The 27,969-nt window shown below is 57.1% G+C and overlaps 2 protein-coding genes and 1 pseudogene across 9 annotated transcripts; all 3 read right to left on the reverse strand.

Moving 5' to 3' along the window:
* On the reverse strand, window positions 1-11,536 carry LOC116755524 (annotated as a pseudogene).
* Window positions 11,537-12,867: 1,331 nt separating this feature from the next.
* TOR4A (torsin family 4 member A) lies at window positions 12,868-15,228 on the reverse strand. Of its 2 annotated transcripts, none has more exons than XM_032636112.1 (2): window positions 15,022-15,228; window positions 12,868-14,289 (listed from the first exon to the last, which is right to left on the reverse strand). In XM_032636112.1, exon 2 carries the CDS (start codon window positions 14,250-14,252, stop codon window positions 13,002-13,004), a length of 1,251 nt encoding a protein of 416 aa, XP_032492003.1. In that variant the 5' UTR covers window positions 14,253-14,289; window positions 15,022-15,228; the 3' UTR covers window positions 12,868-13,001. The 2 variants fall into 2 exon arrangements, with proteins under 2 accessions (XP_032492003.1, XP_032492004.1); XM_032636113.1 differs by lacking the exon at window positions 15,022-15,228 and adding an exon at window positions 14,443-14,981.
* A 2,810-nt stretch (window positions 15,229-18,038) lies between these two features.
* NELFB (negative elongation factor complex member B) lies at window positions 18,039-27,729 on the reverse strand. Of its 7 annotated transcripts, none has more exons than XM_032635265.1 (13): window positions 27,323-27,729; window positions 26,823-26,986; window positions 26,540-26,640; window positions 25,960-26,189; window positions 23,802-23,987; window positions 23,018-23,130; window positions 22,327-22,429; window positions 22,065-22,160; window positions 21,752-21,894; window positions 21,572-21,678; window positions 19,295-19,436; window positions 19,078-19,186; window positions 18,039-18,885 (listed from the first exon to the last, which is right to left on the reverse strand). In XM_032635265.1, exons 1-13 carry the CDS (start codon window positions 27,422-27,424, stop codon window positions 18,739-18,741), a joined length of 1,743 nt encoding a protein of 580 aa, XP_032491156.1. In that variant the 5' UTR covers window positions 27,425-27,729; the 3' UTR covers window positions 18,039-18,738. The 7 variants fall into 7 exon arrangements, 5 of the variants coding, with proteins under 5 accessions (XP_032491156.1, XP_032491158.1, XP_032491157.1 ...); XM_032635267.1 differs by having other exon boundaries at window positions 27,313-27,451; XM_032635266.1 differs by having other exon boundaries at window positions 27,274-27,414.
* Between the last annotated feature and the right edge of the window lie 240 nt (window positions 27,730-27,969).

Here is a 27,969-nt window from a genome sequence, read left to right on the forward strand (position 1 = left end):
TCAGACGCCAGGCAGTCCCCAGGCGCTGGGAAGTCTGCCATTCCTCTCCTCTTGAGCATCTTGTGGCAGGAAAGCTGCAGAAGGTGACTGACAAGACCCAGGTGGGCGGGGCTTGCAGCTGAAGCTCCGGAAGTTTGAGGCCGGCGAGGGATCTGGCTGTTGGTGGCGTCTCTTCCCAAACTGTACTGACCCCTACTGGAAGCACTGAGAACTTTTGCCCATGAAGGCCTGAAGCTTCCCCACTGATAATTGCAGTTCTTCTATAACCATTGCCATACAATCTAAGACCTTCCTCTGGTTCTGTAATCTTTTATGGTAGTCAGGATTTGTGTGAAGAACTTCACACTGGGAAGATCGAGATATGTCATAGGTTCCACTTCAATCTCCGTCATTTTGCCTTCGATTGATTCTTGTACCGTGTAATAAGATGCATCCATTCTCACAGTGCAGCAAGAGCTGGCCCCAAGTCTGGCATTCCACGGAAAACTTTGCTGTGCAATCCTTCATCTCAGCCGCTGGTGTTTCCAGAGGCAAGTCTGAGGCTTCTCCTTTGGATCTTCAGAATATTTTTGTAGACTTCCATCACTTTCTACTGGCTGCAAACATTTCAACTCTTCAGAAAGAGAAGGTGCTTAGGTTCTAAAACTTTCAAGACTGAAAATAATGGGGTTTTGTAATAAAGAATTGCAAGACAAAAAATAACCAAATGGAAAAATCTGGAGGTAAAAAGCACAACAGGGCTTCCCTGGTGGTGCAGTGGTTAAGAATCCGCCCACCAATTCAGGGGACACAGGTTCGATCCCTGGTCCGGGAAGATCCCACATGCCACGGAGCAACTAAGCCTGCACGCCACAACTATTGAGCCTGCGCTCAGAGCCCGCGAGCCACAACTACTGAAGCCTGCACACCTAGAGCCTGTGCTCCGCAACAAGAGAAGCCACCGTGATGAGAAGCCCGTGCACCGCAATGTAGTCGTCCCTGCTCGCCGCAACTAGAGAAAGCCCGCGCGCAGCAACGAAGACCCAACGCAGCCAAAAATAAAATAAAGAAATAAATTTATATTTTAAAAAAGCTCAACAAATGAAATAAAAAATCCACAAGATTCTGGTCCTAGAGCAACTGGACATCCACATGCAAAAAAATTAATCTGGGGGAGTGGGATGAATTGGGAGATTGCGACTGACATATATACACTACTATGTATAAAATAGATAACTAATGAGAACCTACTGTATAACGCAGGGAAGTCTACTCAATGCTCTGTGGTAACCTAAATGGGAAGGAAACCTAAAAATCTAAAAAAGAGGGGATACATTTATATGTATGACTGATTCACTTTGTTGTACAGCAAGAAACTAACACAGCATTATAAAGCAACTATACACCGTGCCCCGGTCTGGGAAGATCCCACATGCCACGGAGCCTAGTTAGCCCCTACAGTCTCGTAAACTGATTCTAGAAAGAATTTCCTTAAAATATATCTCCCACTGATTTTTTTCCTCTGGTCGAACCCTAACTGACACAGGGGTCAAAGCAAAAGTCAATGAGGAAACGATAGTCTTTTCAAAACATGCTGCTGGGACACTTGGATATTGACGTGTAAAAAGATTTAGACCCTCATGTCACAGCATGCACAAAATTTAGTACAAAAATGGCTCATAGACCTGAATGTAAGAGCTAAAAACATAAAACCATTTAGAATAACACATAGAATAGGACTTCCCTGGTGGTGCAGTGCTTAAGAATCCGCCTGCCAATGCCACGGACACAGGTTCGAGCCCCGGTCTGGGAAGGTCCCACGTGCCGCGGAGCAATTAAGCCCGTGCGCCACAACTACTGAGTCCGTGCTCTGGAGCCTGCAAGCCACAACTACTGAGCCCGGGTACCACAACTACTGAGATCTCGCTCTAGAGCCTGCGAGCCACACTACTGAGCCGCGCGCCTAGAGCCCGTGCTCCACAACAAGAGCAGCCACCGCAGTGAGAAGCCCGTGCACCGCAACGAAGAGTAGCCCCCGCTCACCGCAACTAGAGAAACCCCACGCACAGCAACGAAGACCCAATGCAGCCAAAGATAAATAAATAAAGAGATTTATTTTTTAAAGAACTTAGAAAAACCTTTACGACCCCGGATTAAGCAGAGTTCTTAGATACAACATCAAAGGCACGATCCATTCCAGAAAAAAGAAATTTGACTTCATAAAAATTAAAAACTAAAAAAAAACAAACAAAAAACAGTTTGCACTTCAAAAGACTTTTTTTTTTTTTTTTTTTTTTTTGCGGTACGCGGGCCTCTCACTGTTGTGGCCTCTCCCGTTGCGGAGCACAGGCTCCGGACGCGCAGGCTCAGTGGCCATGGCTCACGGGCCCAGCCGCTCCGCGGTACGTGGGATCCTCCCGGACCGGGGCACGAACCCGTGTCCCCTGCATCGGCAGGCGGACTCTCTACTACTGCACCACCAGGGAAGCCCCAAAAGACATTTTTAAGGGAACTATACTCACTATCTTATAATCACCCATAATGGAAGAGAATGTAAAAAAAGAATATATATATATATATATACACACACACACATATATATATAATTGAATCACTTTTTTGTACATCTGAAACTAATGTAACATTGTAAATCAACTATATTTCAATAAAAATATTTAAAAAACAAAAAATACATTTTTAAATTATGAACATTAAAAACAACCTACAGACTGGAAGAAAATATATACTTGCATATCATTTATCTGATAAAACACTTATAGCCCAAATATATAAAGATCAACTCAGTAATAAGACAAACAACCCGAATAATAGAAATGGCTGATAAGCACATGGAAAAATGCCCAGCACCGTGAGTTATTAGGGAAATGCAAAGTAAAACCACATATTAGTATCGCTGTAATAAAACGACTGTTAGTAACAGCTTTTGGCAGGGATGTGCGGAAGCTGTGACCCTCATCGCTGCTGGTGGAATGAAGAATGGTGCCGCCAGTTTGGAAAGCAGTTCGGCAGATTCTTTAAAAATTAAACAAAAAAAAAATCTTTTTATATGACTCAACAATTCCACTCCTTGTTATTGATTCAGGATAAATAAAAACACATGTCTATACAAAGAAATTTTTGGCAAATGTTCCTTGCACCATTTATGCGTAAGAGCAAAATAATGGAAACAATCCAAATGTCCATTGACTGGTGAATGAGTAAACGAAATGTCTTTGATCCATTTAATGGAATACTATTTAGCAATAGAAAGAAAGACACCAGCTGCCGATATGTCCTAGGGCATTGCATGGGTGAGCCTCAAAAACGTGCTAAGTGAAAGAAGTCAGGTGCAAAAAGCTACAAAAGATTCCGTTTGTATGAAATGCTTTTTTATTTTTTTAAGTTATTTTTTTTGATGTGGACCATTTTTAAAGTCTTTATTGAATTTGTTAAAATATTGCTTCTGTTTTATGGTTTTTTTTGGATTTTTGGCTGCGAGGCATGTGGGTTCTTAGCTCCCCAACCAGGGATCAAACCCTCAATCCTTGCATTGGAAGGCGAAGTCTTGACCTCTGGACCTCCAGGGAAGTCCCCTGAAATGCTTTTTAAAAAAGGCAAACCTATAGAGGCAGAAAGAGGATTAGTGGTTGTCTGAGAAACGGGTAGAAACAGGGATTCATGGAAAACGAGCAGGATGGACTTTTCTGGATGATGGAAATATTCTAAACCTGAATTATGGTGATATTTGCACAGTTCTGCAAATTTACGAAAGATCAATAAATTAGCGGGACTTCCCTGGTGGTACAGTGGTTAAGAATCCGCCTGCCAATGCAGGGGACACGGGTTTGAGCCCTGGTCCAGGAAGATCCCACATGCCGCGGAGCAACTAAGCCCGTGCGCCACAACTACTGAAGCCCTTCGGCCTAGAGCCCGTGCTCTGCAACAAGAGAAAGCCACTGCAATGAGAAGCCTGCGCACCGCAAGGAAGAGTAGTCCCCGTTCAAGGCAAATAGAGAAAGCCCGCGCACAGCAATGAAGACCCAACCCAGCCGAAAATAAATAAATAAATAAAAATTTAAAAAAATAAAATAAATAGAAATAAATTGTCCACTTAAAACGAGTATATTTTGTGGTATGGAAGTGATACCTCAATCAAGCTGTTTTTTAAAAAAATAAACAAGAAAGCTACAACATAAAAAAACAAACTAAACCAGACTGGTTAGGGTTATAAATTTAGGTGGTTGAAGTATGAAGAATACAAGGTGGTAGGGACTTCCCTGGTGGTCCACTGGTTAAGACTCCGTGCTCCCAATGCAGGGGGACTGGGTTCGATCCCTGCTCAGGGAACTAGATCCCACATGCCGCAACTAAAAATCCTGCATGCCACAATGAAGATCCCGAGTACCGCAACAAAGACCCAGTGCAACCAAACAAATAAATATTAAAAACAAAAAACACCAAGGTGGTAATTTTCTTTGGGTGGTTATCGCGTGGGGCAGGGGAGAGGCACCAGGGAGGGGTGGGGGTGGGAGCCAGTGAGTAGAGGGGAGGCTAGGGGGCTCCTAGGAGACTGACCACGTCCTGTTTCTTGACCTGGATGGTGAGCACATGAGTGCTTGCTTTACAGTAAAACTTTTTTATTTCTGTATTTATTTTTATATATATATATATATATATATATAATATATATATCATGTATATATTATATATATTATTTATATATATATTTTTTTGCCACACCACATGGCTAGCAGGATCTTATTTCCCCTACCAGGGATTGAACCCGAGCCACGGCAGTGAAAACACCGAGTCCGCTGGACTGCCAGGGAATTCCCATAAAATTTTAAATATATATTTTGTTTTATACATGTTTCTTGACATATGTTATATTACACAATAGTAACCCTTTACAATACCAACCAAAAAATGTATTGTTTCTGGAATAAATCTAACAAAAACGAGGAAGACCTGTCTACAGCAAGTTACAAACTCTACTGAAAAGCATTAAATCAGCCCTGAATAAGTGTGTGGCAGGGCAAAGGGATCATTATTCCCCAAATTGATTTGTAGAGTCAATGCAACTCTGATCAAATCCTAAAAGGTTTTTCAAAGAATTTAACAAAATCAAATTAAAAACAAGCCCAAGAAGAGCCACGTGACTCTTCAAGAATAATGATATCCTGCTAGCTGTTATGGCTTCTGCAGACTTATAAAGCCGTAACTATCAGAACAGCATGATCTTGGCCCAGGGAAAACAAACTGATCCACAAAAGGCAATAGAGAGCCCAGAACAGTCCACAGGCACATACACAACCTGGAACACTGATTATAGAGCATCTGAAGGAACTAGTTCATAAATAAATCAATAAAATAAAATATCAAAATCAATATAAATGAAATACAATAATAACATCTCATATGCAGGGTTGAAACAAAGGGACAGAGTTAAAGTACTTGGACAAGAATGGTCCTTAGGTTGGAGAGGGCTAAATCGGAGCCCATGTGATGGAAAGTCCCTTCACTGCTCCAGTGAGGGTATAAGATGTGTTAGATTAAGTGTTCGTGGTATAACTGCCAACCAATTAAGGAGAAAAATGGAACACTGGGCGTTGGAGGGTACCAGTACAAAAAGAAGTGAGAAATAAGAAAAAAGAAGCATAGAAAAAACTGGACAACTAAAAGGCACAAAATAAAGTCACAAGAAGAAGTTTAAGTTGTGGAATTAATTATAGAACCCTCAGTTAAAGTTGGAGTCAGGACGGGTCTGTAGGGAGCTCTCTCCACGAATATGCACGTCAATTACCCCAAACAGGAAGAGATTTCCGCCTACATCTTGGACAGGAAGGTGCCTCTACTTACCATCAGTCAGGAGGAAGGAAACTTCCCTCCACCCCCGACAGCCCAGCCAATCAGAGACTGCAGGGGCCCAGTCAATGGGAAGACTCCATTGAACCCCAGCTCCTCCAATGGAATCTTTGGTTATCACAGCCCCTCCCTACTCCTCCTTTTCCCTATAAAAGCAAGTTCCCCCTCCTTGTTCTCTGGATTTGGCTTTTTTGTCTGCCATAGTTTCCACGTCCCAAATTGCAATTCCTCTGCTATTCCTGAATAAGCTTGCTTTTGCTGGTAAAATAACTGGCTACCATTTACTAAAGTTGATATATTTATATGGTGTCAGAAGTGGGATCTGAAGGAGGCGAACCCCAAGAGATGACAGGCCCTGGAATGGAGCCAGGTACCCACACTGTGAGCCCTTCATGCTCATCACTTCCCTGAGTCTCTTCTTGTATTCCAAACTGCTTCTTTGCGTTTTGAGTTCTCTGGCTTTTTTCGGGATCTGGAAAGGCTTTGTCCTTTCAGGGGGGAGGTTTCATCCTTTCTGGTTCAAGGTTTCGCCCTTGGTGAATACTCAGTTGTCTTCTGAAGTGTGCAAGAGTGAGGGGGATCGAGCTAACTGGAATCGAATAATTTGCTTTATTCCTTTTGGATTCTGGGCTAGGACTCCAGCAACTTTCTTGGGTTTCCAGGAGAACTTAAGGAAAAGGGATCCTGGTCATCTATGCGCTCTGAGGGCAGCCCTCCCTCAGGGACTCTGGAAGGTTCACGTTTGAAAGCTATGGACCCTGACATGCTCATTTCTTTGTCCCCTGACATGCTCATTTTTAACTAAGTGGGTTGAACCAACTAAAAGTAATCCAGAATTATCATGGCCATTACAGGGAACTTTCAATCTTCCCAAACTTGTTTTTCTTAAGATTAAATTGGAGAACTGTGGTTCTAAAATTTTATTTTATTTAATTTATTATTTTTTTAATTAATTTATTTACTTTTGGCTGTGTTGGGTCTTCGTTGCTGCGTGGGCTTTCTCTAGTTACGGCGAGGGGGGCTACTCTTCCTTGCGGTGTGCAGGCTTCTCATTGCAGTGGCTTCTCTTGTTGCAGAGCATGGGCTCTAGGCGCACGGGCTTCAGCAGTTGTGGCACGCAGGCTCAGTAGTTGTGGCGCGCTGGCTTAGTTGCTCCACGGCATGTGCGATCTTCCCGGACCAGGGATCAAACCCGTGTCCCCTGCATTGGCAGGCGGATTTTTAACCACTTTGCCACCAGGGAAGTCCCATGTGGTTCTAATATTAAATAAGAAGAATGGGATATTTATTTTCATTGGTACCTGGAAGCTTGAAAATGTGCACCGAAGTCTAAAATTGCCTCTTTGCAAGATACCATTTCTAAATTGGCCAAAACAACTAAAAAACTTGAAAAGAACAAAACAGTTTCTGAAGCCTTGTGCTCCTTGAGTTCCCCTCCCCTAACTTCTTTGTCTCTGGCACCATCTTGTGTGTCTTCTCCGCCCCCTTTGTCTCAGACTCCGCCCCCTTTGTTTCTTCCTCTCCCCTCCCCTGTGAAAACCTGCCCCTTTAAAATCAGACCCTCAGGGGGACTTCTCTGGCGGTCCAGTGGTTGAGGCTTCACCTTCCAATGCAGGGGGTGCAGGTTTAATATGTGGGCAGGTAGCTAAGACCCCACATGCCTCGAGACCAAAAAACCAAAACATAAAACAGAAGCAGTATTGTAACAAATTCAATAAAGACTTCAAAAGTGGTTCACATCAAAAAAAAAACTTTAATAAAAATAAAATAAAATTGAACCCTCTTAGGGTCCAAATGCTTAACCCCTAATTATAGTTTTTAAGTTAACTGGAGCAGGACTCCCCTGGTGGCACAGTGGCTAAGAATCTGCCTGTCAATGCAGGGGACACAGGTTTGAGCCCTGGTCCGGGAAGATCCCACATGCCACGGAGCAACTAAGCCCGTGCGCCACAACTACTGAAGCCCGTGTGCCTAGAGCCCGTGCTCCGCAACGAGAAGCCACCACAATGAGAAGCCTGTGCACTGCAACGAAGACCCAATGCATCCAAAAATAAATAAATTGAAATAAATAAATTTATAAAAAAATTAAAAATCAGTAGTGTACTTAGGTAAAACTAAAACAATTTTCTTTCATTTACTAAGAGGACAAGGTTTTCTTGGAATATTGGTCTGCTTCTCGTGGGAGATTATGAATTTTTCTTTACCACTTTTTAAAGTAAACTGCTTAGAAAGCAAAGATTTGTGTTTTAACAAAATTATTTCCTGTGCTTACGTTGTCTTATTCAGGACTTTCATTACTAAAGAAAACTGAGTCTTCTCAATATTTTTTATTTATTTATTTTTGGCTGCATTGGGTCTTCGTCGCTGCACGCGGGCTTTCTCTAGTTGCGGCAAGTGGGGGCTACTCTTCCTTGTGGTGCGCGGGCTTCTCATTGCAGTGGCTTCTCTTGTCGCGGAGCGTGGGCTCTAGGCTCACGGGCTTCAGTAGTTGTGGCTCGCAGGGTCTAGAGCGCAGGCTCAGTAGTTGTGGCGCACGGGCTTAGTTGCTCCGCGGCATGTGGGATCTTCCCGGACCAGAGCTCAAAGCCATGTCCCCTGGATTGGCAGGCGTATTCTTAACCACCGCGCCACCAGGTAAGTCCTCTTCTCAATATTAAAAGAGCTAAAAAAATTTAAAAATAAATAAATAAATAAAAGAGCTAAGTTTTGCTTACAACTATGTAACCTCTTGTATTTGCCTTTGAAATCTTTTATTGTTACTTTGGTCAGACAGATAATTAAGTACCATTTCATAATGATCTGTGGTCCTGTTTGGTCAAATGTCCAAAACCTCTTGTTACTTTTGACAAACTTACCCCCAAATCATGTTATAAATGAAGTCTTGCTGACCTTACACTAACTGGGCTCTTCCAGAGGGCCCCTGGAGAATCTCAAAGGATTTGTCTCTCACCTGGTAAAATGCTGAACTAATCAGGCTTATTTGATGAGCTAGATTACACGGGAAGCTTGTAATAGGCTTCTAAATAAGAAGGAATACAGAACCTTTTATCCTTATAGTTGTATAGGTACATATTAACATGTGCTCAAAATCATATGAAATTGCTAAATTCTGAGATGTCCTGATATAATGTTATTGGTCATGAGTTTTGTTTTGCTTCTGTTTTTTGGGTCTTTTTGGCCATGCTGCACGGCTTGCAGGACCTTAGTTACCCGGGCCCCAGCAGCGAAAGCGCCAAGCCCTAACCACTGGACCACCAGGGAATTTCCAAACGCTCACCATTTTAAACATATGTCAAAAAGATAAGCTGATCCCCTTGCCACTCCCATTATAATGAATTCTCATCAGATTTTTAATAATGGGCATTTTCAAGTCTTTCTGTCATTATAGTTACTGCGTTACTCTGACGCTTCTCCAAATGTGTTCCTCTTTGAAGAGATTCGCGGAAAGGACTCTGACGGGTACTCTGAAACAGTTTTCTTTCTTATAACTCTAAGATCATAAGACTGAACTGTGTAAGGATTTCTAAAACTCTAATGGAAAACCAATTGCTTTAATGTTTTGCTTTCCAGACATAACGGATCCCCTTTTCTCCTCTCCTTTAAGCTGTCTATAACTTAAAACAATTTGGTAAAGTGTACCTTGGCATCAAAGGTTGAAGCATTTACATTTCCTCCCTACCTGGTCCCTCAAGAGTTCTGAAACTCTTACTAAGTATCTCTGTTTTTCATGACTGTGGACGTACGTGCACATATTCAGTGGAGTCTGTTGTCCCTGAACAGGACACGCAAAGCACGTGGCTGCTGCTTCTTTGATCCGAGCTGAGAAAGGGAGAAGTACTTCTGCATTGTAAAGGCCTCATTGCTTCTACTGAAAATAACCAGGTGAGCAATTCCCTGGCGGTCCAGTGGTTAGGACTCCGTGCTCTCGCTGCCGAGAGCCCAGGTTCGATCCCTGGTGGGGGAACTAAGGTGCAAGCCACATGGTGTGGTCAAAAAAAAAAAAAGAAGTTTAAGAAAATAGTTAGGATTAACATGTACACACTACTATACATAAAATAGATAACCAACTCAATATTTTATAATAACCTATAAGGGAAAAGAATCTGAAGAAGAACATATGTGTGTGTGTGAGTAACGAATCACTTTGCTGTCCACCTGAAACTAACATAACATTGTAAATCAACTATACTTCAATTAAATTTTAAAAAACTAAAAAAGAAAGAAAATCACCAAGCTCTGGCAGAGCACTCCTTTTGCAGCGCACTCCCGGAAGACCAAGACCCCGAATGTCACAGCCCACAGCCTGGAGATTCTGGGTACTGGAAAAGGCACCTCCAAAAGGATCCTCTCCCGCCTCGCCGGCAGGGGCCCACCAGATCCTGTTGACTAACGCTTGTGCCACCAAACTCCAGAGACGGGACTCCTGGGTTCAGTGTCACATGTAAAGGAGGCACCAAATCCCAACTGGACCTGTACACTCTCTGGCGACCTGAAGATAATGTCCATTAGGACCCGAAGCAGAGGACATCTGAGGCCAACAGCTTTCCCAAAACGTCTGGACCGGGCCTGTATACCTTTACTTCAATACAGTCCCTCACCCCGTTCCTCCCTCCCTTCTGTGGAAGGACAACACCCTCATTCGTATCTCCCCGTCCCTGAAGAAAGGGGGAAACCTCTCTGATTGCTCGATTTGCCATTGGAATCCTCAGCTGGCCCAGCATAGCAATGGCCTCTTGGTTCAGCCTATAAGTAATTTCACTGGGGTTCCAGATGCTGCTGTCTGTCCAAATTGTTCTGCAGGCCCATTTTATAGAGTTAGGGAGCTAAGCCCACCTAAATGTATTCCTTGCTTCAATTTGACCCAAGCCTGGCATAGGAAAACAAGATCTTTTGAATATCTGCATGAAAGTTCAACGGAGCTGGCAATGCAAGTTGAGTCATCTGTAAACTTGCTGACATATCCGTACATCTAGGTAACTTCCTGTTGTGTAACAACAAAATTTCCGAGCCTTGGCTGAGTAACGCCAGTGCCTCTGCACCAATGAAGGAACCCAGAGATTCCATCACTCGTGTGGAGGCTTTATGTGCGCCCCCTGGTTTCACCTTCATATGTGGACGTTTGGGGGATGGCCTTTATGCTTGGGAGCCCGTTGTCTTGATGGCTGGAGAACACAGGACGGTGTGCCCTGCTGTATTCACTGTCCTGTTCTCCTGACATCACCGAACAGAAGCCTCACGTTGATCCGTCCCATTAAACCTCTATAACTGCCTTAAGCAAGAAATTCCAGCAGGCGTAAGAGATTCTGCCTTTACCTCTGGAGGGAGAGCTTTCCTCCCACGGATGGGAAGGAGCACCAATGGACATATGATGAGGAATCTCTCCCTGACACTAGGAGAGTCAGCCACTCCGGAGCCAAAGCAGTTTCAGCTCAGTGACGGTCACTTAACTCATCAGCCAAGGTGGCTTCAGGTAACCACGAGCCTGCAATTACCTACTTGCTGAGCGAGGAGCTGTCTGCAGCGGCAAACCCCTCTTGCTGCAAGTGGGTAAATGCCCCTGGGGAAGCAGAGACCCAATGACATAAAACCAAAGAGCAAGCGCATTGGCTAGAGCAACGTCACCGGACAACCCGCTATCTCTCTGGTGTATTCAGCTGGATACCTGCAGGTCTGGCTGCTGGTTTCGAAGCATCGCGCAAACTGGTCATCCCTCGCAGCCCCCAGGGAGCCCTGGAGCTGGGAGGAATCCAGCCTTTCCCGGCAGGACGTGCCCCTCCCCACCCTTCCCATCGGGGCCCAGGGGCTGTGTGCCAGCTTGGCAGGTCAGTCGCTTCCCTGTGCCGGAACAGGCTCCTCTCCCTGACAAACCTCAGCCCATCCAGGTCTGCGGCCGACCACCACGACCACCACGAAGAGAGTGGATGGCGGCGAGGCGGCTGTGACCATGCGGGACCCCCAGGGATGGGGCGTCTGACAGGGTCTCTAGAGACACCAGCCCCCGTGGTCCTGGAGGTTCTGCGAGGGCAGGGGTCGGGCTGAGCTCGGCGGTGGGGGCCTGGAGCTCCTGGCACAGTCCACACTGGCGGGGCCTCCACCCTGACCAGCCCTCCCCTCGGCCCCTAGCTGTGCTCCTGTCCCCCCCATCTCCCAGGCCGCGCCCTCCTCCCGGGTGGGTGGGGCCGTGCTGACCCGCGCGCCCACCACGAGACAGCACTGAAACTGCCCCGCCCCCCTTGGGAGCCCAGCCCAGGAGGGGCCCCAAGGCTCACCCGCCCCAGGCAGCCGGCGCGGTTCCTGCAGTCCCGCTCGGGGAGACACGAGCCTGCGGAGAAGCCAGGATGGCAAGCGTGAGGCCCCAGCCCAGGCCTGGGAAGCAGTGGACCTCTGAGGTCTGAGGGATCCCTACTCAGAGGCCTCACCCGAGTTCAGCACCCTGGAGCAGGTTGGTGGGCAGCGCAGGGGGATCCAGGAAGTCAGGGCCCCCGACTTGGACCCACCTCCTGCTGCTGTCACCCTGAGAGAGCCCCGCTTCTGGACCACTTAGGGGGTATTCCACTGGACCGGTTCATTGGGTGGAGCCCCCCACCCATCCCTTTGCCTCCCGGGGAGCTCCTGGGCCCAAGAGGCCATGAGAAGTCCAGGCAGACCCACGGGATTCTTGCAGTGGTGAAGCATCCGGAACTTTAGGCCCCCGGGGTGAGCAGGTGTGTGTGGGGGAGTGTGTGTTCGGCTGCTGCGGGCACCCGAAAGACTGGTGGCCACATGCGACTCTGCAGGGGACCAGCTGTGTGTCCCTGGGGTCTGCTCACGTTCTCTGCCATCATCTATCCTCTGTCCCACGGAGACAGACCTACCCACTCCCGGGGAGCCAGCCCCGTGGGACATACTGGCGCTGAAGAATGCAGGTTGGATTAAGGACCCAGCAGGTGGCAGACTGGGGCTCTGAGGGAGGTTGGAATTGGCCGAGGAGCTCAGAGCTGACCCAGCCCCACCGGTCCCCCCAGGTCCCAGTGTGAACCGGCGGAGGACCATGGACAGATTTATTCGAGGCTTAGAGGCCTGAGGCAAATCCACAGGGTCCCCTCCCTCCAACTGCCCCTGTCAAACCAACGTCCCGTCGTGCCAGTGGGCGTCCACTGCGTCCGGTGGCACCTGCGCTACAAGAGGTTCACCGTGGCCACCACCTGCTTGCAGCCAGTGACGGCGAACTCGCGGCCAGCCACGCGGTAGTAACTGAGCTGCGCGGCCAGGAGCTCGGCGCGGGCCTGCTCCGGGAAGAAGCCCTCCCCGGCCATCTCGTCCCGGAAGCAGTTGACCACGTCCCCCTTGTCCAGCAGCAGGAAGGGCACGATAGTCGCGACCTGCCACAGCGGGTGCTCGCGGACCAGGAGCGCCCTCAGGCTGGCGCGCAGCTCCTCCTCGGCCTGTGCCGCCACCGCCGCGGCCCCGGCCCCGTGGGCGCCGTCTGCGCGCAGGGCCAGCGCGCGGGACGCGTTCTGCAGCACGAAGCGCGTGACCTCCGCGCCGCCATTGCCGCTGAGCAGCACGTAGATGGCATTGTGGAAGTGGTGCGAGCGCTGCGGCTGCAGGAAGCCGTGCAGCTCGTCCAGCAGCGCCGGCGGCAGGAGCTCCACGTCGTCCAGAACCAGGAGCGGGGTCTTCTCATCCGCCTCGGCCCGCGCCACGACGTCGGCCACGCGCCGCGCCAGCTCCTGGCGGCAGTCCTCCGCGGCGCGCGGCTCGGGGCAGTGGTGCCGCGCGTGGTACTGCAGCACGAGCGCGCCGTCCTCGAGCACCGCGCGGAAGTGGCGCGCCAGCAGGCGGCCCACATGGCTCTTGCCCACGCCGCTGGGCCCGTGCAGCGCCAGGAGCAGCGGGCGGCTGTGCACGTGCGTGGCCAGGTAGTCCCGCAGCAGCGCCACGATGCGCTCCACGGCCGCCGGCTGGCCGAACACGGCACGCTGCAGCGCCTTCTCCAGCCCGTCAAGGTCATAGCGCTGCGCGTTATCGTCCAGGTTCTCGATGGCGTTGAGCACCTGGAAGCCCACGATGGCCACGAGCAACAACAGGCAACGCTGCGCGCGGCTCCGGCGCTCCACGCGCGGCCGGTACTTGCGCGACATCTCGGGGTAGAGCACCACGCGGCTGCGTCGGCGCTTCTTTCGCGGCGGCCTCGAGGACAGCTCCGCCGGGCCGTCGAAGGTGAAGAACTGAGGCTGGTCCGGGTGCGCGCGCGGCGCCTGGGGCTCGGAGTCCGGCCTCGCGGCCGTAGGCGGGAGGCACCGCTTGCGCAGGAGGCGCACGCGGCGGCGCAGGCGGACCACGGCGCACACGGGCGCGATCACGCTCGGGCCGGGGGCGACGTGGTCCGCTGCCGCGGGCTCCGGACTGGGCTGGCCGCGGTCCATGGCGCAGGGGCGGCGCTTGGCATGCAGGTCACCCTCCCTGCAACAGGAAGACGGGGAGGGTCTCCAGACTTCCGCCCGGCCGACTGGGACCCTCCCCCGAGATCTCAGCCCCACCCACCCCCGCGAGGCCCCCCGGAGTGCGGCCCGCTGCCCCGAGGCCAGGGCCTGGCACGGGCCTCGCCCCTCTGACCAGGAAGCGGCTCCCCGCCGGGCCCCAGTGCAAATCTCTCGGATCCTCGCATAAACAGCCTCCGGCCTTGAGGAAGTGGCTGCGGGGGGATGGGGGGCGGGGGCGCATTTTATCGGGCGGCCGCCGCCCGGGCTTCTTCCTGGAGGAGGAGTCGGAGTCGGTGCCAACCTGCCGCCAGTTAGGGGTGGAGCAGGGTCAAGGCCGGACCCCGCCCCTGACGCAGCTCGACTGCCGGGCGCCGGGGGCCCTCCGGTCCCTAGAGGGGGGCGTGGGAAGCAGAGGCCCAAGCATCCCCAGAGTTCAGAGATGCCCCTCCCCCACGAACACTTGGTGGTGTGGGGGGGCGGTCTGGCCGTTACTTCTGCTTTCCAGAATGGGCCCCTGTCCCCAAGCTGAGCCCAGGCCTCCCAGCATCACTCTAGTGGGCACACTAATGGAGTTGGGGGCAGGGAGCCCCCTAGAGGCGGGCGGGGGTGAGGTGAAAAGAGGGACAGAAAGACAAGACCCGGAGAAGGAGAGATGAAGCCACTGAGACAGCTGGAGAAAGGTGGGGTGGATGCCCCCGGCCCTCCCCAGTACCTGCAGCTGCGTCAGCTCAGGCTCTCGCTGGCCCGCCCCCAGGCCCCCAGGGCGGGCCCCCAGCCCACGCCAGAGGCTGGGGCCTGCGACGCAGGAAGCTGAAAGTGCTGGCTTCCTGGCGGGGGTCGGGGTGGGGTCAGGGGCCTCGCTGGGTCAGCTCAGGCTCAGAGGGGCAGCGACACCTCCTCCGGGGCGGAGGAAGCTCTGGGGAGGTTTCCGCTTCTTTGCAAAGGAAGTGAGTCAGGGGTGTGGCGCGGGCGGGACTCAGGCTGGACGGAGGCACCAGAGGGGGAGGCCTGGCTGACTCGCCCAGGTACCCCGGCCGGTTGGTCACCTACCTTAAAGCCCTCCCAGCCCTCCTGACTCAGCCCAGGCCCAGGACACCCGGTGAGGCCGAGGGCAATGCCTCCCCTGGGGTCCCACGTGCCTTTGCTCCTCAGCCTGCCCTCCACAGGACCCCCACCTCCCCAGGGACATCAGCGCCTGACCACCCCCGCCCCCCGCAGGGCCCACGGCGAGGGGGATAGGCGTGTCCAGGCTGCCGGTTAGCTGAGGCGGAGCGGGCGGGCAGGGTCCTCCCCCAGCTGGGGTCCTCCAACCCTCTCCCCTCTTCACCCCGCCCAGGCCCAATCTGGGTGCTCACAGAGTAGGGCTCGTTTCCTTTTCCTCCCCCTCTTCCACCAGGTCCCGGGCTCCACGGCGCTCCCCCCCTCCGCCTCCCCCTTTGTCTTCCCCTGTACCCCGGCCTAGAGCACCCCCTCAGGACAGGGCAGGAAGTTCTAGAATGGGAGAAAAAACCCCACACATGACTGAGGGCCCTGGTCGGAGGGCAAATTTAGAAAGAACTTGGGCCCAGAGTTGGCGGATGGAGACTCTGGGCCCTTCCCCGCCACCAGCTTCAAGTGGCCCTGCCCCCACCCCCGTTCCCATCTCTGTGGAGACTGGCCTATCTGGATGACCCTCCCCTCTGGAGCGGGTCTGCTAACCAGTAATGCCCCCAGACCAGTCCTGGCCCCGAGCTCAACTGTGTCCCGCGGGCGCCGGCAGTCCTGAGCCCCCCATCCTCCAGCCTCCCTGTCCCTCATCCTCCACACTTCGGCCCACACGGGTCCCTCTGCCGAGCGTGCCATCCCTCCCCACTTCCTAGCTTCCCTCCACCTCCCTGTCCAACCTGCATCAGGGAGAAGTCACTCATGGGCTTGGGGGTTCCCGTCCTCCCCAGAATATGGGGCTCCTGCCTGTCCACGTGTGTCCGATGCCCTCTGGCAGGATCACTGAGAAACCACTGCTTCTCCGCTTCCTCCTCTCCAGCTGCGGGCCTGGCTCCCCGAGACCCGCTGCCCCTCTCTGTGCTGGGCCAGGTGCTTAGGGACCCCTCGGGCCTCACCCACCATGTGGCCCCTGCCCAGGCCTTCCTGGAACCAGGACGGAAGGATATCTGTCCAGGTCTCTGCTGGTGCCCCACGGCCCCGGTATGAGGGTGGGGTCCTTTGGCGTCTTCAGGCTTTCTACAGTCTCCCAGCTTCTTCTGACACAGAACCCCAGGGGGCCCTGACAGGCAGACGCAGGAACAGGTGCCCAGGGGTGGGGGCGGGGCGCTGGCTGGCGGCTGCTTCCGCAAGATGCTGGTCCCAAACCTGCTGGGCTCCAGAGCCCCAGCACTGGGTGAGGTGGGGGCCGGGACGTGGGGTGTGGCAGGAGTCAAGAAAGTCATGCCTCAGAGGGCCTGCCCCCAGCCTGAGCCCTGCACCAAGACCCGCCTCCTCTGTACCTTCTCCCCCATCTCCAGGGGTGAAGGGGGCCCCACCTGTCCCTACCCTTCAGGACCGAGCCCACCACGCCCGTATGATGCCCTCCCACCCCTCCCTCCAGCCCGTGCCCTGTCCAGCCCTGTCCCCAGCCCCGAATTCAGGTCCACAACTTCAAGCTGGTCTCTGCAGACCCCTCCACCAGCCCAGTGTGGGCTCGGAGGTTCCCAAACTGCTGGCCTGGAGGTGGGCAGGGCCCGCACCACACACATGCTCCCTCCTCCCCGAATTCCCGTGTGGACGCTCCCTTCCTCTGAGCAGACCTCCCGCCCCCCAGCCTCCCCGCAGCCCTGCCCGGTCCAGCCTCAGGTTTCCCGCCTCCCTCGCAGCCCCAGAGGGTCCCTGAGCTCAGCTGCCCCCTCCCACCGGCCCACCTGGGGCTCTGCGTCGCTGCAGCCCTCACCCCCACCCCGTCCGTCCTTGCAGCTCACGCCCTCCCCCTGATGAGCCCCGCCCACCGGGGGGCCTCTGGTCCCCGGTCCCTTGGTCCGGGCTGGAGGAGCTTGGCCTCGCCGACTGGTCTCTGTCCCCCTTGACCGTGAGCCTCAGGGGGGGGGGTCACGCGGGCCCCGTGCGGGCACTTGCTCCTCCCCCGGCCCAGCTCCTTCCTCATCCTCGCCTCGGGGCCCCACCTCTGCCCCATCCTGCCTCCCAGCCCAGGACCCCCTGGCTCCCGGAGGAAAAGCGGCAGCTGGAAGGCGGTCCCCGCCTCCTCCCTGGGAAGGCGCCCGCTCCCGCGGGGCCCACCTGGGCCTGGCGCTGCCCCCTCCCCCACTCGGTGACACCCCAGCCGTCCCCCGAAGCCCCATCCACTTTTCATCCCTTGTCACTCCCATCAGCGCACGAACACCGGGCTCCTCCCGACTGCTGACGCCCACACCCCCGGGTCTTTGCTTTCCTCAGTCACCATCTCTACCAATGCCTCCCCGACACCTGCAGAGCCGCACCTGTCAAGGTCACAGTGACCTCCACACAGCCTGCCCCTCGGCAACCTGTCAGCACTGGTGATGGGCACTGAGGCCCACCCAGGGCTGACCGTGTCGAGTCTTTTGGCCCCGAGCGCAGCCAGGCCCAGGCCTCACCATCCACAGCTGCTGTCCCGGACGGGGCCGGGCATCCAGGCTGTGCCCACGGAGAAAGGCGCCAGGAAAGTGCTGGCCAGCCTGCACTGCAACCAACCCTGGACGCTCACAGAAACAGCTCGTCTGCTGGATTTACCAAAACGCCTTTTATTTACAAAAGTGAAAGTCTCACTATGAACAGCAGCAGACCCTCACCTGGCTGAGGACGCTGCTCGGAGGGTAAATCGAGGCAGCAGGGGAGCCCGGGCTCTCCTCCCCCATGTGCTACACGGGACTGTCAACAGGGGAGGAGCTCCTTGGAGAGCTGGGCTCCACCTGCAGACCCCCGCCCCCAGCAAACTCCACGGTTCTGCCAATCGGGCGCCAACCCTGCCGGCCCGCCCTCTCCCCCTCAGGCCTCGGACCCTGCCCCCCCCGCCCCCCCCCGCCCCTTGGAAAACGGGTGTCCTTTTCCTAATGCCAACTACTGCCTGTCTGCCTGACAGCAGTGGAAACCCACACGCGAGGAGGAACAAGTAAGCAGCTTTCCACGGCGTGGGAGTGCGAGGGCCGGGCGGGGGGCAGCAGACCTGCGGCAGGCCTGTGCTCCAGGGAGCCGCCCGGGGCCCATTCATGCAGGAGGCACACACCTCCCAGGACCAAGTTCCAGGGGAGGCTGAGGTGCAGTCCCCGGGGTCTCCGCCCAGCCCACCCCCAGTCCCAGGAACAGTCAGTCCACCTCCAGGAGAGACGGGCTCCTGCTCTCACAGGCACAGGGGAGCCTCTTCCCCTGGCTGACCAGGGACCCCACGGGGGCCCTGCCCACCCGAGCAGCCCCAGGCGGAGCCTCAGAGTACAGCTGGGGCGGGCACGCTGGGGAGGGGCAGCTCCAGGGCTGGGGTCTCTGTGGCCTGGGCCGGGCTGGGCTTCCTCCGGTCCAGCTGCTCCAGCTTCTCACCGAGCTGGGAATACAGCTCCTTCACCGCCTCTCCACTCTGTGGGGGGAAGCGCGTGGCTTCGGGGCAGGCCCAGAGCGTGTGCACACAGATCTCTCTCCTCTCTCCCTCTCCCTCTCCCATTATGTCTCTCTCTCTCTCTCTCTCTCTCTCTCTCTCTCTCACACACACACACACACACGCACGCACGCCAGCCAGCCGGGGCGGGGCGGGGCAGGGGAGGGCACCCACCTGGCCCGTGGGCTCCAGCGCCTTCTGCAGGGCCTCCAGCTTGGATGGGGCCACCCGGTGGTGCAGGTGGAGGAGGAGCCGCAGCACGTGCCGCTGCACATTCTCCTTCCTGGAAGAGGCCATGCTGGGCTGCAGGCGGCTGCAGAGCCGCCCTCCCCCCCCCCCGCCAGCTGCGCCCGGCGCCCCCGACTGAGATGTGGACCGAGAGGACGGGCACCTCGGGGAGGCGGTGAGGAGAAAGCCGTCGAAGAGGCTGCTGCAGAAGTCCTCCAGGGCAAACTCGTCCGCCAACAGCGCCAGGTTGCCCGTGAGCAGGTGCAGGAAGATGTCCCCGAACGCCAGATCGCTGAAGGTCTCCACTGCAAGCACAGCAGGTGTCGCACAGCTCGCCCAACACCCACCTCCCCGACCCAGGCCTGAGGGCCAGAACCTGGGCCTGGACAGGGGAAGCAGACGGTGGGGGCGGGGCTCCAGAGCAAGGGTGGGGAGGGGACGAGAGCCCGTCACGGGTGGCTCTGCCCGGCGGCCAAGGGGCTTAGGATGAAGTGGACTCCAGCAGAGGGAAAGCTGAACGGGCCGGTAGCGAGAGGAGACACAGAAGTGCCGAGGGCTGGCCCGGCAGGCCTACCGGACCACGGGCTCTAGAGGACAGAGAACGGAGCAAACGGGCCTTCTTTTTTTGAAGCCACGGCCATCGAACCTCAGAAGAGAGAGATGGCAAGAGTAACTACCAACCGATCGCAGCGATCACCGGCAACACCACCGAGCGCACGCGGGCAGGCACAGCAGCTGAGACAGAAACGCCGACGCGACCCCAGCCACCGAGCCCCTAACGCGGCGGGAGACGCGACCCCACCGGACGCGCGCGGGGTGCACTCCTGCTGCACAGCTGACCGGGGACTCGGCTGGCCTCGCGGCCGGTTACAGGACACTCAGGCGAGCACACGGTCACTGCACCAAGGGACGCTGCCAGCAGAGTCCCGACCGGGGAACAAACGCCCTGGTTCCCCAGCAAACCCCACGTAGCCCTACAGACCACAAGACCTGAGAGTCAGCCGGAGAAGCCAGGTGAAGGGAAGCCCTTGTTTGACTCCTGACTTGCACGGACCATCCGCACAAAAATGTTATATGACAACCGGGGCAACGTGGCCACCGTCGGGACCTGGACCCCAACCAACCACGTGCCAAGGTCGTGGTTTTTACGAGTCTGTCTCCTGTAGAGACACCTGCTGCATCGTGCCAAGCCAGTCTGCCGGGTTTACGTACAGACCGCTGAGGGACGGGGCGGCAGCCACCCGCGGAGCCCCGTGCAGGTGGGCGATGGGCACCGGCCTTCACAATCCTGTACTCTTTACTTGGGTTTCATCAAAAACTCCCACCGAAAAAAGTTTAAAAGTAAAGAACTTTAAAAACCAACATTCTTTCTTACTAGAACCTACCAGTTACACCAAAGAACGAGATCGCTCTCCCTGAACGTGATTGAAGACCTGCACCCCAGCCCCCCAGGCGGCAGCTCGTGGCTGGGAGACACTGATGCTCCCGCCTCGCAGGACATCCTGTGTCTACAGACACGATTAAACAAAAAAGATACAGGAGTTCAAAAGTGAGTAGAAAGAATGAGGCAAATCCAAGTTCCTTATGACTGTGCTCCTGGAAGCCCCCGAAACAGACAGACAAGCCGTCGCCCCTGGGATCGCCACACGCTGACGCAGAAGCCTGTGAACGCGCCACCTGAGGGGCACCGGGCCCCGAGACGGAAGATGGTCCTGCACGCCCCGGGTGGGCCCACGCTGATCGCGGGTCCTTGGAAGAGGAAGGCGGGAAGTGGGAGTCAAAGCCAGAGACAGGAGGACGGGAGAAGCTGGACAGATGAACTGAAGGGGCCAGGAGCCAAGGACGCGGCTCCCGGAAGCTGGAGGAGACAAGAAGGGGCTTCTCCCTGGAGCCCCAGGAGAAGCCAGCCCTACCCACACCTGACTCCAGCCCCGGGAGACTCACTGCAGACTTCTGACCCCCAGAACCGTAAGAATAAGTTCCTGTTGATCAGTTAGGTGGTGGCTGGGTAGAAACTAATACCCACAATGGGCCGCTTCCTCCACGTGGAAACGTCGGGAAACAGCACGCACCACTGTCAAGACAGTGAAGCGTGAGATCCTCCCCGGGAAGCCGCAATGCCTCAGACGGGACCAGGACCGGGCCAGCAGAGGCCCCGGGCCTGTCGTGCGCGGCGGGCCGGCCGGGCGCTCCCTTACCCTTGAAGGGGTCCACTCAGATCCCTCCCACGTCTTCCTGCCTTGCACCCCGCACCCCAGGCAGAGCAAGACTCGGGGGGGAAGCGGCCTCTTCACCACCGCGGAGGCGGGGCTCTCTCAATGGTCTGAGGACTTGAGGGGCTCCACACCTCTCGCCCCTTAGAAGAAGATTAAGGTGGCTCTTCGCAAACGTGGGCTGCGGCGGGAGGACGCGGCTGGGCCCCGCCTCCCACGTGACTCACCGAGACCCGGGAGCAGGCGCAGGAGCGCGTTCTTGTTCCTCTGCTTGGTGATGTGCAGCACGTAGTACAGCCCCACCTCGCAGGCCACGCGCTGCTCCTGCAGGAACCTGCGTCCGAGCACCGTCAGCCCCGAGGGAGCCCGAGGGGAAGGCCCTCCCGCCCAGTGCCCGCAGCCCGTACTTGGTGAAAGTCTCTGGCAGCGCGCTCGGGTATGAGACTGGGGCCTTCTCCTCGGCCGGGAGCTTCTGATCCACGTTGAAGGCGTGGTCGTCCACCACAAAGGACATGAGCGTGGGCAGGAACCTGGTGACCAGCTCCACCTCCTGGGGCAGAGGCCCGAGAGCTGTCCTGCACCGTCCCTGCCCCTCGGCCCCCTTCCTCCGTTCATCCTCCCGGACGTGGGCCTGGGGCCCGTCCTCCTCCCCACCTCCCCAAACCCCACCCCACAGCCCCTTGAGAAGGCAGCGGGAAGGAGCCCGCCTGACCCCGTTACCATCTTGGGTTCCTTGAAGACCTGGCTGTCGATCATGTCCCATGCCCCCTGGCCCAGCGCCAGCAGCCGGAGCAGCAGGAGGAGATCCGGGCTGTCCTGCAGGGAGATGCAGGCCTTGGCCGTGCTCACCTGAGCTTCCCGCCCGGACCGCACTCAGCCAGGGGCTCTGGCTGCACGTGCCCTCCACCTGGCGGGTGTGTGCGCTCTCCCCACACCCACGCGTCCCCCAGAAGGCAGCCCGTGGCCAGCCGGGTGCACTCACCCTGGGCAGCAGCTCCTGGCCCACCAGCTCCTGCAGGTGCCTGACTGTGCTCAGCGACAAGGTGTTGATGGCGAAGGGGTCGCACAGGATCATGGACAGGTCCCTGTGAGGGCGCGCCCGCGGCGCCAGTGAGGGGCGCTCCCGGCCCACCAAGCCACTGACCCGAGGAGACGGCCCTTCGGCGTGGACAATGGCCACGCCGCCCAGGACCGCCTTCCACAAGCTCGTGGTTCGTAACTTGCCCTTAACTTACTTAACAAACTGAAGCATCAAATGGTTTTTTAAAGAATTAAGGCCCAGTCCTGGTTGAGAACCTGACCCGGACTCCATAAATTCAATCAGGTTCCCACAGAGACAATTCCAGGAACGAGGAGCTGAGACAGGAGGCCAGGCGGAGCCCACCCAGAGAGGGCCCTGCCGGGAGCCAGACCCCCCCCACCTCCGGGTGCGGCGGGCCTCTCAGCTCACAGGCAGGCCCCACGTGGCTGCAGACACCAGAGCCCCAGCCCGGGCGCCCAGCTCGCCTGGGACGGCGATGGCCTCACCCCAGCAGCCGAGCCTCTCAGCCGTGGGCACGGGCGCCAACCAGTCCTCCTAAAATGTACTGGAAGAGACGGCCGCTCCCGACTGCGGCCACAGCACGCTCATCCGGACGCCCGTGGACAGGACCCGGCACAAGGCCGACCCTCACCCCAGGACCTGCTCCTGCCCCTTCTTCACTCCATCAAGGAAGCCCTGCAGCTCCCGGGCCCTCTTGCTGTCCACGAAGCGCTCTCGGATGCAAGCGTCCAGGCACCATGTGAACTGCGGGGAGGAGGCGTGGTCAGGACTCGGCCAGAGACCGCAGCCTCCAGGCAGCACTGGCCGCCTGAGCTTTCCTGAGCCTTGGGCGAACGTCGGGACCCCCACCTCGAGTCGCCGAGGCGTGGCTCGCCCCCAGGAATGGGACAGCACGGAGGAAACAGGCCCAAGTGCCCACATCCCCACAGGCCAGGTGGTGCAAGAAAAGGCAAAGCGGGCGTTTTGTTCTGAAATGGGCTCCTCCAGGGCCCCCACTGTGCTGCGAAGCCCCCGGGAAGGGACGCCGTCTGGGGCCGCACGGGCCCCTCCAGGGCCCCCATTGTGCGGGGGGCAGTGCCAGCTCAGAGCGTGACACTGCGAAGCCCCCGGGAAGGGACGCCGTCTGGGGCCGCACGGCACCTATGCCAGGACAAGGGCAGTGCAGACAGCCCTGTTGCTGAACACAGAGCTCACCAGTGAGCAGCCCCCGAGGGCTCTGGGGCAGGGGAGGGCCAGAGGCCCCGGAAGGACCGGAGGGGGCGGGGCGCAGCTGGCTCTGGGTCAGACGTCCAGGGGACATCACGGTCCCCCAGCCGGGTGGGCAGAGGTGGCACAGGGGCTAGGGCGGAGCCACATCCAAGGGGAGGGGAAAGAGAAGCCGAGGGGGAGAGCAGCGAGGGCGGGGCGGTGCCCACCTTGTGGCAGGGGTCCACGGAGCAGATGTCGCCGACGTCCAGGTCGTGCAGGGACATGAGCAGCTCGGCTCGCAGCGTGCAGTAGTGCACGTTGCGGGTACGCAGGAAGAGCGTGCGCAGGAACTGCAGGACCATGTCGTACAGCTTCACGTTGCGGCCCACCATCCGGGTCAGCCTCTGCACCACCTGCCAGGACACCGGCAGGCCTCGCACACGCCACGAGCCTGGGGCGCTAAGCTTCCTCTCTCACAGAACGTCAACTTGTGCTGGGTGGCGACGTTTCTTGTCTTTAAGGAAGCGAACCCATCACGCCCTGCGGCTCCTCTGAGAGGCCGTCAGCCCGGGTCCCAGACTCCACCAGAGTCGGTGGGCGGGGCAGCCGGTGGCGTGGGGGACTCGGGCCCAGATGAGGATGGGCGGCACCGCCACGCTCAGCGTCTGCTCAAGGCCCTGCCGCAGCCACCCCACTCCCGCCTTCTCCCGGCGGCCGCCGCCACCCCCCTCCGCACCCTGCCCCTATTTGGGAGGCTCCTGCCAAGGCGGCAGCCGACAGGACGGGGCCTGCTTGGGGCACACTGGCCGTAAGGATGCACGGGGCCACCTGGGGTGACAGACACCAAGGCAGCCCAACAGCCTGCACGCAGCGAGTGGGGAGGTCAGCAGGGACGGCAGCCCACCTTAGGGCCCCTGCCGAGGACCCACCAGCAGGCCTTGGTACCCCGACAAGTGGGGCAAGCATAGAACATCACCCGAGTCTCGGCACCGACGTAGCGACACCTCTAACACGGAGACAGGCGCGCACTCCAGCCTGACCACGGCCTGGCCTACTGGGCACAGAACCACAGCCCCAAGGCCTAACCCACCTGAGGACGGCGGGGCAACGTGTCATCTGCCACCGCGCTCTCCCTTTACACTGGCAGGACTCCAAGGCGGACCCTTGGCCTGGAGGGGAGAGTGAAGAAGGGGCAGGACCACGGCCCAAGGCCAGGTTCCCCCAAACGAAAGGGGAGGCAATGCAGGCAGGGCTCTGACACACTCAGCGGCCTGTCCAGGAAGTGGTGCTGCAAGCACCAGCCCAACATCTGAGAGAAAACATTAGGTGAGGCCCCACCTCAGGCCACACACACAAAACCCCAGGTGAGAAGGCTGGCGGTGAAAGAACACGGCGAAACCTCAAACGCTCCTCGGCCAACGTTTGGCCTCGTACCATCACCTCCCTCCCAGGTTGAGGGGTCATCCTGGAGCCGGGCCAGGGACCCCCACCTCACCAGGAAAGGTCAAAGTGTCCACGGTGGCCTCCAGCCCCGCCCCACCCCCCCAACGCTCTGTGCACCGCCCCCCCCCCCCCCCCCCCCCCCCCGCCGTCTCCACAGCCTTCCTCTACCCCCGGAGCTCTCAGGGACCAAAATGTGACACCTACTGCATAGGGTCCGCCCCACACGAGCCTGCAGTACCCCCAGGCAGGTGCCCCAGTACCCCAGGGGTCACTGAAGGGTCCAGGGGCCAGGGCAGTGAGTCAGCACCCTAAAAGCATTTGTTGGGCTTCCCTGGTGGCGCAGCAGTTAAGAATCCGCCTGCCAACGCAGGAGACCCGGGTTCGAGCCCTGGTCCAGGAAGATCCCACACGCCGCAGAGTAACTAAGCCCGTGCGCCACAACTACTGAGCTTCCACTCCTAGAGCCCACTAGCCACAACTACGGAGCCCGTGTACCACAAATACTGAAGCCTGTGCGCCTATAGCCCGTGCTCCGCAACAACAGAAACCACGACAATGAGAAGCCTGCGCACAGCGACGAAAAGTAGCCCCCGCTCGTCACAACTAGAGAAAAGCTGCGCACAGCAACGAAAACCTAACAGGGCCGTAAATAAATAAATACGTTTATTTAAAAAAAAAAAAAAAAAGCATTTGTTGAAGCAAGGAATGAATCAAACACAGAAACAGAGAAAAACTCCCAGGGCTGAAAGAAGACACAGAGAGCTTAGCTGAAGAGGCCGGCTAAGCTGCCGAGCTCAAAGTACGCAGAAAAGACCAGAGACCCACACCCAGGCGCAGTGCTGCAATGCCCCTTGCCAGCCCCACATCCGAGCCCAGCCTTCTAGAAGCAGACAAGCCAGGCTTCACGGGAGAGGCCCTGCACACATCCCCGCCCGGCCTCACCTCGCCCTGGCGTCTGGTCTTGGGGGAAGGGCTGAAGAAGTTGTGCAGGACGGAGAGCTCCGTGCTGAAGAGCGCGCTCTCCTTTTCCACGATGTACTGTTTCAGCAGCGGGGAGACCTCGTCGCCAAAGAGCGCCTGGTTGTCCTGCCAGATCTGCCGCTTCACCTCCACGGCGCAGGCCCGGTACAGCTCCTTGTCGGCCATCACCAGCTTCAGCTTCTTCTCAGGAACCTACGTGACCCCGGAGCCCACCTGTGAGCGGCACCTGTGCCCCAGGGGTCTCCCTCAAGACAAGCCGGCAGGCCTCAGCCCCCCACAGCAGAGGCCACAGCCAGCCCAGCCCCAACTGACAGCGGCACCCGTGACTGGCCCCCCAGGCTCTGACGGGGCAGGAGCTGTGCTGCCCACAAACAGCTTTTTCCCAGAAAGGGTGCCACGCCCCAGAGCTCGTGCCAAGGTTCAGTCAATGCGCGCTCGGCTCAGGGAGAAGCCAGCGTGGGGAACGTGCTCCGGAGCTGCTGTTCCTGAGGCAGGCAGCTCAGGAAACCTCCCCAGGGCAAGCTGGTCCTGCGGCTGTTACCCTTGGGCAAGTGTTTCATGACGCACATCACCACTGGCTGCAGAGATGGCATCTTCACCAGAGAAAAGCTCTTCTCCAGAAGGTCCTCGAGTTTCTTGTACCTGGAAGGACTCTCAGCACTGAGGGAGCAGCCCAGGACCAAGTCGGAAGCAGCTCCCTGCCTGTCCCCAGACCGGTGGGTGATGTGCACAGGCGGCCCCTTTTTCAGTAGGGATGTGTAGCCACCGGGGCACATTCAGTTCCCGAGCTGGGGAGGGGGCTGCCCATCTCACCGCCCACTTACCTCTCCTCGGCCTTCCCCTCTGTGGCAATGGCTGACACGCGCTCCAGCAGCTTGTCCCGAAGCTCATCAAACACTGACTGGTGGAATTCCAGTCGGGGCGTCCCATGCAGGTCCAAGAAGGGCAAGGCCGACTGCAGGGAGGGCAGCAGCACGCCATTTTCTGTCTAAAGAAGCAGAGCTCGATTTGACTCTTCGGGCGACAAGAGAAACCTCAGCCACAGCCCCGTCTGGCCAGGCACTCCGGATGCCCTGAGTACACAAGGAGGCAGGGACAAGGATGTTCCCAGCCGCGCTGGCTGTAACTGCAAAAATTGGAGACCACTCAGATATCCGTCGACGTAGTCTCAACTCAGCACACTTGGTTCCTCCAGCCCGGGGAAAAGACGCAGCGATCGGGAGGGAGAGAAATCTGCCCGCTTTCCCACGCGACCTCGCCCCACGCCGGACTCACACCCAGACGCTCGGCCTCTCCACCCGGCCCCTCCTCCACCTGGCTCCACCTGGAACTGCTCGATGGCTTTGAGCGGCTCGGTGCAGTTGGTCAGCGTCTCCTTCAGGTCCTCGCCGTTGGCCACGCCCAGGTCCTGCAGCCCCGCGAACATGGCCGACGCCCCGGCCCCAATCCGGCTCGGCGCCCCATCTCCTCCGCGCTCCCCGGGCACCGCCGCGCTCGCCGCAGGCCCCGCAGCTGTCCGCTCGCCCGGGCCTCGGGGGCCGCCCGAGCTCCGCTCCCCGGCGCCCTCCAGCTCGGCCAGATTCCGCCCGCAGCGCGGATCCCCTCGGACCGCAGCCGCCCACTTCCGCCCCGCACAAGAGCCGGGTCCGCCCGCCAACCGGCTCCCCGGAAACGCCGCCGCCGCCCCGCAGAGGTTCCCGGCAACTGCGCCGCGGCCCTCGCCTGGCGGAGACGGAGCGCGAAGGCGGTGCCAGGACGACGCACAGGGCGTCGAGGAAGCCCCGCCCCGCCCACCCGGGCCCCGCCCTCCTGCGCGACCCCGCCCAGCCTCGCGGCGCTTGCAGCCGTTTACCGGCAAAGGAGAACAGGGTTGGCGCGGAGGGAGGGTGGAGTGCTGCGGGGCGCCTTGGGGAGGGGGCCCCGGAGGAGGGGGATGGAGCACAGGGGGCGGGGTGCCACGGCCTGCTTCAG

The sequence above is a fragment of the Phocoena sinus genome, chromosome 6 (genome assembly GCF_008692025.1).
Source record: "Phocoena sinus isolate mPhoSin1 chromosome 6, mPhoSin1.pri, whole genome shotgun sequence".
In the NCBI taxonomy this organism is placed as follows: Eukaryota; Metazoa; Chordata; class Mammalia; order Artiodactyla; family Phocoenidae; genus Phocoena; species Phocoena sinus.

Coding starts and splice junctions, on each gene's coding strand:
- TOR4A (XM_032636112.1), bottom strand. CDS start 14,252: ATGGACCGCGGCCAGCCCAGTCCGGAGCCCGCGGCAGCGGACCACGTC.
- NELFB (XM_032635265.1), bottom strand. CDS start 27,424: ATGTTCGCGGGGCTGCAGGACCTGGGCGTGGCCAACGGCGAGGACCTG. Junction 23,988..25,959: donor AGACCAGACGCCAGGGCGAG/GTGAGGCCGGGC, acceptor GTGTCCTGGCAG/GTGGTGCAGAGGCTGACCCG. Junction 21,679..21,751: donor CTGCCAGAGACTTTCACCAA/GTACGGGCTGCG, acceptor GCTCGGACGCAG/GTTCCTGCAGGAGCAGCGCG.